At 42.0% G+C, this 12019-nt stretch overlaps 1 protein-coding gene and 1 long non-coding RNA gene across 17 annotated transcripts in view; one reads left to right on the top strand and one right to left on the bottom strand.

Annotated features, from left to right (window-relative positions):
• Window positions 1-12019, top strand: part of STARD13 (StAR related lipid transfer domain containing 13) — a 487282-nt gene that overhangs the window by 271984 nt on the left and 203279 nt on the right. Inside the window, exons 1-3 of one of the 16 annotated variants that reach the window (XM_023621501.2) lie at window positions 1422-1530; window positions 2560-2650; window positions 3679-3736. The exons of 9 other annotated variants lie outside the window; for them this stretch is intronic. In XM_023621501.2, coding sequence (XP_023477269.2) covers window positions 3709-3736 — 28 coding nt within the window. In that variant the 5' untranslated portion in view covers window positions 1422-1530; window positions 2560-2650; window positions 3679-3708. Of the gene's footprint in view, window positions 1-1421; window positions 1531-2274; window positions 2651-3577; window positions 3737-12019 lie in introns of those variants that run through there. 6 more of the 16 variants (XM_023621495.2, XM_070239502.1, XM_070239507.1 and 3 more) reach the window with 6 other exon arrangements.
• Window positions 442-3762, bottom strand: LOC138918346 (uncharacterized). Its single transcript, XR_011427679.1, has 4 exons — window positions 3653-3762; window positions 3208-3250; window positions 2388-2616; window positions 442-1160 (listed from the first exon to the last, which is right to left on the bottom strand). It is a non-coding gene; the product is annotated as an uncharacterized lncRNA (long non-coding RNA).

The following is a 12019-nucleotide window of genomic DNA, read 5'->3' as shown; positions in this document are numbered from 1 at the left end:
TTTTCTCTCAAGTAGGCAGTATTGTCATCTGCTCTGCTCGAGGTGAAGGTGGGAATCCTACCTAAGTTTCAGCTTTGAAACAGGACTTGTGGACAACGGGAGTGGACGCTCTCTAAGGACCTGTATAAAGGACTCCAAGTAGCCCCGAGGTTTCCGTTGAGTTTGAAACCCTTGCCATTTGTGAGGCTGCCTCTGCACAGCTGTGAGATTTCCTCCAGCAAAGCCAGCAGCCCCCCGGGGCGGGAAGGGAGCTGGGCGGAGCTGTGTGGCACAAGCTGCTCAGGCAGCACCTGTTCTCTGCAGATCACTTCAGTCTTTCATCTGGCTTCACTTGGACAGCCCTGAATTCATAGGCCCTTCAACAGCCAGAACTAAACATATTTGCAATGCCAGAATTTATCTTCAAATTAGTCATTTAAAGAAAACTCCTAACCCATAACATCTGAAGATAAAATATGTATTAAAACAGAAAATAGTAGGAGCCCAGGATCTTTACACCTAAGTGATCAGGGAAATCACTTGAATGTTCCTGGTACTGTTCTATTCCAGTGTATGTAATGTTACAACTATTGCCTCTGTTTGATTCAATTAGAGATCTGTTTTAAAATTACATGCACAGCTTTCCCCAGAATGCAATTGTGAAACATTTTGTTGTTATACTGTACAGTAGTCACTCGCAGATGACACAAATCTTGCTCCTTGCAGAGCATTCCCTTACCACTACAAGCATACAAAACAGAGGATGTAATCAAAAGGGTACTTGGCATGGGTCCAGAAAGCAATCTGGATTAGTCTGTAACTGGCTGCCATAGTTTCAAGTCCATTTCTGATCCGTGACTTATTGCTTCATAACTGACAATTTCAAAGGTTTACTAGGATGGCACAAAAAAAGCTCAATCATTACCCTTTAGCTCATTCTGAAGTTTCTTTCACTAGTGAACATTTTTGAATATTTAAAATAACAAAATAAGATAATAAACACTTTTTATCATCATTTCTCCCCCCATTCTCTACCAACAATATAAACTGGTGGAGGGAATATTTACTAAAAATGTGGAGTTGTAGAAGGCAGCTGTTAATTTCTACTCCTTAAGTCTGTAGCAATTTATATAATAGAGGGAGGACTGGACACTTTAATTTTCAAACTTCACATGTAGCACCTGAAATTAAAAACCAAAGAGAGAGAGAAAGTAAAAAAACCACCAGCTGACTAAACTTTGGTTCTCACTTGGCGGTCTGGTACAAAGACATTTAAAAAGAAATGAGATTCAAGCAATTTTACTGTTTAGATAATTCAGAAAACTCTCTTTTGAACTATTTCAGCTCCTCTCACGAACTTGAGATGTAAGCCATTAATCATTATCAGTGAATTACATCCAAGGTTGTCATAATTACTTTCTCTGAGGTCCTCCAAGCATTTTGGAAGCAAAACCTCGAGAATAGCAGGACATGTCAGGCCTGAGCTCTACATCTGCATCTTATGAGGGAGGCCTTGGAGCCTGGAAAGTGACTTGGACACCATCTCCTCAGGTATTTCTTAAAGAGCCAGCACATTTCCCCCCTCTTCCCTGCAGGAATCAGAGTTAATTTCTAATAACAAGCCTACTTTATGTTATTGGCTAAAATACCGTAAAATTCTTCTGTTTCCATATTTCTCTTCTTCATAATACCTAACTTTTCAACTGCATACAGATTTTAATGCTTTACCAGAGTATGTAAATCTACTTTATGTAGGCTCCTCACGGTTTCATCTTAATTATTTACAATTTATTTTCCTTCTACACAATGGCTGTGTAATGAATCTATTTTGACTCTTTAAACCACTTAAATTTGATTATAGACTGCAGCCAGAAAATCATTTCATTGATGAAACCAGGAAACAGTAACACGCAATACAAAAGCACCAGTTTTGAACTCCAAAAAACCCTCCAAACTGAGTAGCTGATTTCAAGTGATTTGAACTCAAGAAAACTAAGATGAGTTATTATGGCTCTAGCTGTGACATAGTTTATGATTGTTGTGATGGTGGCGGTTTCTGAGACTGAAAGATGGAAACCATCAAGAAATAGGAGGAATATGGTGCAGCCCAGGGTCTGAGTGAAATTGAAAAGGGGGTGAGAACTCCCTCAGCGGGGCCATGGGGACCACGCTGCCAGGTTTAGGCGAGGGAGGGAGAGCTCGCTGGGGAAGGAGTGGGGCGCTAGGCAGTCCGGGAGAGAGGGGGAGGGCGGAGGAGGGAGGGGAGCGGAGGGAGGGAGAGGAGGGAAAGTGGGAAAGGAGTAGAGGAGTTGACGGAGCGCAGAGGTTAACCTTGCGGGGCGCGCGGGGTGGCTAGGTATCCCGGGCCGTGTGCGCGGAGGAGCCACCAGCGGCGGACGGCGGCGTACCCATGTCGCGCCCGCGGCGGGTGCCGGGACCCCAGCGGGAGTCCCGGGTCTGGCGTCTCGAGTCGCCTGGAGTCTGAGTTGCGGGCCACGCGGGAGTGGCGGTGGCGAGCCCGCTGGTCGTTATGAGGACGGATCTAAAATGACCAGCAAACGGAAACCTTTCCAAACGCAGCTCCGGCGGTCCATCAGCGAGCAGCTGCGGGACTCCACGACCAGAGCCTGGGATCTGCTGTGGAAGAACGTCCGGGAGAGACGGCTGGCAGGTCGGTGCCCGCGACACGCCGGGGCCCGCGGGGGCGGGAGGAGGCGCCGGCGTCGCCCGCCCCAGCCCACCGCCAGGCGCTGCGGAGGGCTCCAGGCACGGGTTTCCAGAGCCGGGTGTGGGCCGAGCCGGCTGGTGCACCACCCGCCCTGGGCCCGGCCCCAGAGCCCGCCGCCCCGCGCGCCCCGCGCCCCGCGCATGCTGACAGCTCGGCCGGCTGCACGTGGGGCGAGAGCAGGGGTAGGGGTTACCTGGCCAGTCTTCCTTCGGGCGGCCGCTTCGCCTGGGCTTGCCTGCCCCGCCGCCGTCCACCCCTGCCCAGTGAATGAATGAGGAGGGCCCAGCCCAAGTGGCCCTCCACGAGGGCTGCCCCTCTCCCTACTTCGCCTTTTCCACATGGGACATGTCCCTTGCCAGTGTCTAGTCTCCACAGCTCTGACAGACTAGACGTTTGGCGGGTAGAGGGGGAGGATTGGGGGAAAGACAGGTGGACAGCTGTTGGTGCAAGCAGATAGCTGCCCACAGCCTCTGTCCTGCTGTGTATCAGGCTCTGCTCACTTTGGTGTTGCAAATGAGGGGCCGCCCTTTTGGAATCCATTGCCTATGAATCAGAGGAAGAGAAGAGGTGATTATTAGTCAAGGAGTCCTTAATCCTTGCTTAGGTCTGAACGACAGCCCCTTCCTTGGCACCTCCACCAGCCTTCAGGCTGTGGCCTTACGCGTGTGCATGCTCCATGGAACCTTCTTTTTGTAGGGCCACAGATGCAATGAGAGGTCTGAGTCTTCTCAGAGCCCTCGCCGGGAGCTTTGGGTCTGGTTAGTCACAGCATCATTCCCGCCCCACTAAGGGAAAGTAGCCCCTCCTGGTAGCAGGGTTCCTAGGCAGCGCAGTGTAGGATTTAGGACTGCTTTCCCCAAGCATTAGCTGCTGGAAGATGTTCCAGGAATTGGGGAAGTGTGGTTGGAAGGGCCCCTGAGCTGACTACAAGTCCTGTCTCTGGACCTTGTTGCCTCCTGTCTCTCCAACAGTATCTCCTGAGTTGGCCAGTGACCACAGGGATGGAAGAGAGTTCTAGAGAAGAAGAAGGTATGAAGCCTGGGCAGAGGGAAGGGATGCCAAGGGTGAGATGGGAGATTTTAAACTTCTCTGGGCTCCTCCCCCTTTTCCTTAGTGTAGAAGTAATTTGCTAGATGCTCTGCCGTTACAGGAATGCAGCCACATCTCTCCATCAGCCTGTCATCATTCTGGAGTAGATGCCGTGTTTGTCTCCTTGAGGGTTAGGTCCTTATCAGCCTAACTGATCAAATTAGAAGTAAGGATTGCAGCCGATTCCAACCCTCAGTGTGGTCAGCATAAAATGTTCATCCCATATTTTCTCTCCGACACAGTGGCCCCATTTAGTAAACACTCAAGAAATAAACAGACTTTTCAGTCTGGACCAGAAATAAGTTGTGGTAACCCAGTAGTTTGACTGTTGATTTTTAAAGACCTCTATGTGCACTGCAGACCTCAATTAATAATAATTAATAATTTTCCCTGTTATCATGCTGAATTGTATAATCTACACGATGAAAGGTGTTATAGAAATTTTTGTGGTCTAGTAAACTTTTGTTGCTTCATAACTTCAGAATGCTTGCTGCAAATGTCTCTTTTATAGCTTCTGTTATTTAAGTTTGTTAAATTTGTTAAATCAATGGATCCTCAGGAAACAAGAAGTCTTTCCAGGAGGGCTGCCAAGGCTGTGCTGGGTTTTTTTAGAAGCCGAGGCCAAAGATGACTGCAGCCTTGTCTTTTTCAAAAGGAGATCTGGGAAGAAAGAGAGTGTAATGTAAAGACTTAAAACCGCTAAGATTGTCCGGGAAAGTCATTTATTCACATGAATTTTAGACACTGCAGTTCAGTTAAGGCAATGGGGAGAAAAAGTTTTGATTCTGGGAAATAAACCATAGGTAGAGATTTTAAGATCATGAATACATAAAAATTAAGGCTAAAAGTGGCTTCAGAATGGTGAGCATAAGAGTTCTCCCAGAGTAGTGCAATTATTTTTTAAAATAGTGGTATGAGGTTTTAAAATGTTTAATCAGAATATTAATATCTGCTCACCCATAATCTGCTTACCGCTCTGCTAACAGTGGATGCCAGCAGGTTATTCAACTGGGACCAAACAATCCTCTGTGAAGCAGACTTCTGCTTCTCTCAGCAAGCTGGGATGCTTGCCACAAAACCAAGCCAACTCCATGAAGGAGCTTTTAGATGCAAATTGATTTTCTTGGGTTTTCTTGTTAAGGTAGCTAAAATATGGAACTTTGGCTATGAGACACTGAAATACTTAAGTTATTAATGTTGGCATCAATTCTAGGTGAAAGGGTTCTTCATTTGTAGAAGTGTGCTTTATATGGTTCAGTTCACAATGTCAGAATAACCAACTAGATGAATGTACCCCCAGAGAGCATTTGCCCCACCAAGGCATCATAAGAGGCTACTGGCTTTTTCTTTTTTTCTCTTTTTTTCTATCAGATAAAAGTTAAAATTTTCTTCTTATTGCCATAGTCAATAGAACAATAAGTGTCTTATGACAAACTTGTGTTTGTTGTCTACAGCATTCTGAAGGTATTTGATTCTCCCTTTTGCTTTTTGACATCCCGAGGAAGGAAATTCGAATTCTAACTCACTCTTACTTCTCTTCCTGAAAGGCTGTCTTGTCAATGAAACAGAAAGACAAGAAGAACTAGAACTATTTAAACATATTGAAGCCTTTGGGTTTCTGTGCTGTGGGACCATATTTAGGAAGGAGGGGGTTATACATAATTAGGAAAAGCATTTCTTAACATTTGTCACAATGACACAAATAATGAAACCAATGGAAAGATAAGATGTGAATGATGTTCAAACATGTTCGTTTCATTACAAAATTGTAAAAGGGAGTTATTGTTAAAGAAGGACTGATATTGGGAAGTCTTCTTGGGCTTTCCAGTTCTGTAGTGGCTGCCATATTTTCAGCAGACTGTGGGGTTTTTGCCAATGAGTACTTCTTAATTTCCCAAGACTCTAACCCTCATAAGGGTCAGGAAGAGTTTTTCTCACTGGTCATCTCAGTATTGATTACTGTAACAATGGTGGTAATTGTTGTTTATTCCCAAGATGACAAAGTTCATAGTGTTCAAAGCAAGATTCTAATTCAGGTTGTCAGAAGTCAAAGGCCATCTGTTTCCATTTTCTGTTACATTACACTGCCTCCTCCATAGCCTTTCTGGAGACACATGGACCTCAAATCCTTTCTCGAAGGCTCACTGTCACATGCAGTTAGTTTAAAAAAAGAATAACAATGGTAGCTGGAAAAATTGCTCTTTCTTTCCTCCTGAAGTGACAAAGTTAACCCCAGGCACCTAAAATAGCTTGTCCCCTAGTCATCCTATTGGACTGGTTAGTATATGGGCTTGTAGAGATTTGAAACAAACAGCCATACATCTAGCTTGTTGGGGGCCCCTATGAGTTGTGCCCTGCCCACTACCATCTCTTTAAGAAGCCAAGGGCTGCAAGAATAAGACACTGTCATAAAGCATAAGTGTAAGTTTCTTCAAGGTGGGCGAGTGACAGTTTCTTTTGGCTTCCCCACATCCCAAATCAGCCACCACTGGTGAAACTTCCTAATTTTTGAAGCATCATTCAGTTCTCTAGGCGGAAGCGTATCCTTTAGCTTTCGGTGTTTGTAGGCAGCTTGATCTACTTTTCGAATGTTAAGGTCTGAGAAAATCCAATGGGTTTTCTAAAGCTTTCTGTTCCTTTATTTTAAAGCCCTACTCTATTTTAATGGAAATGTAATCCATGTGTTTGATTCCTTTATACTCACATAACAATATTTAGGTAGCTTGTGAACTAATTGATGTCCAAGTCTTTTGATCTCTTTTATAGTCTCATTTTAAATCATTTCTCTTAGACACAGGAAGTTATACTGCTGCCAAGAATAAACTACCTTAAAACACTGAAAAGTTTGAGTTTCGTTAGAAATGCTAATTCCACCAAATTTCAGTGAGTTCTTGTCATGTTAAAACAGGTTCATTCATTCTCAAAGTCAACAGTAGCATCCTGTGATGTGATGTCAACACGAGATTGGGACTTTAATGCAGAGTGAGATCAAGAGTGGAGCATGGGCCATAAAACAGTTTCTTATTAAAATCTACATGTGTTCCGTGATATCAAAAAGGAGAGGATGATACTAGCTGATCCCTTTCATGTGTTTTATATCAGTCCTTCCTTTTTATTATCACTTTACTGTAAAGACCAGGCCATCCTACTCTGTCAGATTTTTCCTTTCAACATCTCTTGAAAAAGGAGTGATTTAGATGTGATTTATATTAACAGTAACCAAGAAAAAAAAATCTAAGTCAAATAAATAAACAATAAAATCAGAGAACACATCACTTATCTAAGGGTTTTCAACTTTAGCTATGTATAGATTCATCTGGAGACTTTCAGAAATATGAATGCTCTGGTCACCTCCCAGAGATTGTGATTCAGTTTGGATGGCACCTGGGGATCAGCATTTTTTAAAGCTCTGCAGATGGTTCCAATGTGCAGTCCTGTTTGAGAACCACTGACTTACATTAACTACCATGTGATAACTCGTGAAAGTCTACGTCCAATACAAGGTCATATTCTAAACCTCAAGGAAAAGTTTTGCTTAAGTGAGGTTAGAATAAGCCTGCAATAATTCTGCAAAACAGAATAAAAAGGCCAGTATGCCTGGGACGTAATGAAAAAGGGGTACAAGTAGGTGGCAGGAGAGCGTGTCAGAGGTGTGGGTGGGGTCAGGTTCTAAGATCAGGTTGGGCCTTGGTGCCAGGGCAGGAAGTTGGATCTGGTTCTACACATGATAAGAAGCAAAGGATTTTAAGCAGAGGAGCAACAGAACCTGAATAAATTTCTACCAGAGTGATCGAGGTGAGAGATGAACAGTGACATGGACCAGGGTCATGGTGATGGAAATGGAGAGAAAGGGACAGATTTGGAATATGTGTTGGAAGTAGAGACAGCAATGCGGATAGATTGGTCACTGGAGGTGAGGGGGAGGATCAGGAACTCCTAGGTTTGTAGTGCCACGGGCTGAGCTGGAGACAACCGGCAGATTTGCATTTTGCACTTGTCAAAGGAACTTTCTTTTGTCTAAGACAGAAGAGTAGTGAGGAGTTCTCTTTTGGCCAAATTAGGCCAAAGATGCCTATCAGACATACAAAAGTAAAAATCAAAGAGTTGGATGTTACAAGTATAGGTTTGGGAGAAAAGTCAAACCCAGAGATATAAATCTGGGAGTTACTGGCATATGGCGTATGTCTACTATAGAATAAAGACTTCGGGCTGGATGGGGTTACTTAGGGGGAGATTATGCGTAAGAGGAGGGGGCCAAGGACCGAGACCTAGGGCATCCTTTATTTGGACCACAATATTTGGGCTTGAACTGTGTATACTATACGTGTGGTAAATTTCTGGAGAATTAGAAAAATAGCAATACTGTTCCTAAATTCAACATTCTTATAGAAGAACAATAGTAGTGCTATATCGAATGACCTTTTGTGACAGATTTATTTATTTGGTCCCAGAACTGTTGATGAATAAAAATAATCATAAAAAATATTTCTCGTTAAAAAAATAGACCTTTTCGATTTAGAAGTGATATTGCAAAGTGAAAATAAATATTTTAAATAACAGTTGAAGGAAAGACTTTTCAAGGTTGCCCCTCATACTTAAAAAATAGAAATATAGTTAATTAAATAGAAATGCTCTTCTCAGGAATACTTCTGTGGTTACTATAACTTGTTGGCCCCACGTTTAATGAAGTAAGAACTTTATATTCGAAAGGTGATTTCTTTAGTGTCATGATATCCGGGAATAGTCTAACCAAATGAAGCTTAGCTTCTAAGAAAGGTTCTGTATATTGAATTTTCCAGTATTGCATCATTTACTGACCTTTATCAGTTATGCCTTGTCCCTAATAAAGTTGATTGAAGGGAAATTTCTCAGAGAAAAATAAATAACAACGTCTTAAATTTTCGTGTTTGTAAGGAGAGTAAATTAAACTTGGCCTAACCTCTCTGCTATATGCTTGCTAACCCTTGGAAGTAACATAATTTCCTCCCAGAACTGGAGCAAAGAAAGAACCATTTTCATTAATTGCTGATGGCTGCTCTGAATAAGAGACACAAGCCCCACTAGTTGGCTAGAATTCTTTGAGAAGACCATTTGATACAAGTTTTGTGAGCCACCAACTTGATCGTTTAGATATGGGGCACATGTCTTTTGAAATGAATATAGTCTCCTCATTTGTGCTTTTTAAACCTTGTCTTGAACAAAACAACTTATAAAGAAAAATTTGCTTGGAGACCTTGTAGTTTTTCTGGGGATTTATCTAATAACATATTTCTATCCTGCTCTTTTGCAAGTTTAGTGATAATTGCAAAATGAAAATGACAGTGGTTTGAAAAGTGTTACAACATTCCTGGGCTTTTTTCAGAATCCTTGAACGTTTACCCCTAAAACAGTCAAGTTGAAGGACAAACATTTTTGCCATGTTTGTAGTTAGTCAATAAGTATTTATTGAGCCATGAAATAGCATCCTTGTGAAAGCATGTTGGGACTGTAGTGCAGGATATTAATTCAGTACCGTGGTTTTATCCTGGCAGAACACACAAACTTTATTATGCTGCTCAAATCACTTAACTCATCTATTTAACCAGAAATAGAGCAAGCTTCCAGAAATTGCAAAAGGACAGTATAGAATGTGCCATGACTGCACAATATTGTATTTGTAAATCTGCTGTCTCAAGCCATCTTACATTCTCAGGCAAAATATTTCCTTAGTAACATATTTATCTAAAATAAAATTTTAAGAATCTTACGGTTCTGTTATTTCGTGTAGTAGAGCATATGTTATCCATATTTCATCATGACATACTGTGTTTGTTGAATACTTTCTCCTTCCTATATAGGAAATTAAATGAACAACAGAGAAAATGGTTGTGCAACCCTATGAAAATTAAAACATTTACTCACAATGACGTTAAATTGGAAAGTCTTATGCTTCTTGTCTTCTCTCCATCTGGATAAAGTGAAAACATTTTCGGGTTCCTTGAAGGATCTTTGAAAATGTTTTCTATCGAGCCCTAATATTTATCATTAGAATAATGGCCTAAAAGTACGAATATTTGAATGTCTTGAATATAACAGTCTAAGTTATACTAACCTACTGCTGCATGGGGATGCACAGGTTGTCACAAAGATGGCAAGATACTGCTTCCCTCCATTGCCTGACGCTGAGTAGTATTTATCACACATCTCTCCCAAAACGTGATGGGTTGTACTTTCCTAGCCATGAGGAGTTGTCCCCATGGTCTTGGAAATAAATTACATATTTATTTTAGTCCCAAGAAAAGACTTCATAAGCAATAGACATAAAAGAAGAGCAATTGTTAGAATGAAAATAAGTCAAAAAAGCTTTTACATATTTCAAGTATTGTCATATAGGCTGTTTTACTCTTTCCGGAAAGAAAGAAGAGAAGCTTCATGCTAAGTGTTTGATTTCTAGCTCTTAAATCTGAATCTGTGTGCTCTTAACCCTTCAGAGCAGCACTACGATGGTGGAAAAGGGATTGAAGCGACTTGAGATATCATCATATGTATAAAATCACAACTGTGGAACGGTGATTAACGTCTGTGAAATTAGCATCAGTTCGGTCATAATGTTGATGTAAATATTTGCCACAGCTGTGGCTACAGTGCTAGGAGCATAGATGGCCCGTTGTAAATGCATGTCGTTTTATTTTTGGTGCATAGTGGAGAGCGGGCCTCATGGTTTTGGGCACGATGGAAGGTCATTGGCTCAGCGTCATGATCTAGTGGTTAACAGCAGCGACTAGAGCCAAGACTACAGGGGGTTTAATCCTGCCTCTACCACTGCAACAGTAGGTCCTTGAGCGAGATAATCAATCTCAGTGTTCCTCAGTTTTCTCATCTTTAAAGAGGAGGATAAGCATAGTACTTACCTCATAGGGTTGTTATGAGGATTAAATGAGTTAATATTTTCAAAGCATTTAGCATGGTGTCTGGCCTCTCATAAACACTGTATAAGAGTTTATTTAAAATATGTGTGTGTGTATATATATATATGTATATGTACATGTAAGTAGGGAATAGAGCAACAGAGACGTATTTCCTGATAAAGGGGATGCCTTTAGCTCCAGCCTTAAACCACCTACCTCTTTGACACCTGGGTTCATCTGCCTTAGTCCCATATCTGATGAACCCATTCTAGATCCCATGTTCGGGGATTTCCAAGTGCTAAGACATTAGTTTCACTCATTTTGCTCTGACTGGGATAAAAGAAATCAACTGCTACGTATGTCGTTAGCATGGCTGGCAGCATCTTATATAAATCCACTTATAGGATGAATCGTTCATTATATGAACATTTTGTCTTTCTGAAGATCATCAATCATGGTTTGTTCATCAGAATCACCATCCGCTTTAGAGCTATGCAACCAAGAATTCATTACCGTGCCCTTGGCCTAAATGGAATTTGATGGAGACCTAATTAAAATGAGAGAAGCTGGACTAGATAATCTCCAAGGTCCCATTTAGCTTTAAAGATCAATGAGTCTATAAAATTAGACCATTCGTCTAAAGGAAACTTAATGCTGTAAGTCTTTTAGCTCCCTTTCTGTGTGGATTTCATAGGATGTTCTGATAGAAAAGAGAGAGGGCAGAAGCCCAGAAGCATCCCCAAGGATGCCTGCCAGTGTCATTCTCTATGCTGCTTTGATGACCTAGCCTCCATCACAGCAGCAACTTAGAACTGCTACTTTCTGTTACTGGAAGTACATCTGCCAGAATTGGAGAAGGAACAGGAAGTGGACAAGCTAGGAGTCCAGGGCCTGAAACACCTGCGGAATCTCAGCAGTCCCTGCCCCACACTCAGGCTCAGAAGTGCCCTGCACTTAGTTTAATGCTCTGCTGTTACCATTTTGAAATTATTAATAATTGTTGACCCATAATAATCGAAGGCCCATATTTTCGTTGTGTACTGGCCTGGCAAATGATGTAGCTGGTCCTGCATTCAGGGAAAGCCGATCTCTTGTCGAATCATGCCTTGATTTGTGAGTTTACCTTCATTGGTGATTTGGTGTTATTTAAGTAAGATGAAAGCAATGTGTAAAATCACAGGATATTAGATCTGGAAGGGACCTTGGAAGCCTTCCCTTCAGCATTTGCAATGTACAATCCACGTGCTCTGTGCCCCTTGCTTTTAGGGAAGGTGATCTCCCAGGACAGAAAGTGTGTTTGTTTTATTTTATTGTTTATTAATTCTGACAGCATCAT

The sequence above is a fragment of the Equus caballus genome, chromosome 17 (assembly GCF_041296265.1).
Source record: "Equus caballus isolate H_3958 breed thoroughbred chromosome 17, TB-T2T, whole genome shotgun sequence".
In the NCBI taxonomy this organism is placed as follows: domain Eukaryota; kingdom Metazoa; phylum Chordata; class Mammalia; order Perissodactyla; family Equidae; genus Equus; species Equus caballus.
The sequence above is the reverse complement of the archived record's forward strand: the minus strand, read 5'-3'. Positions and strand labels throughout refer to the sequence as shown.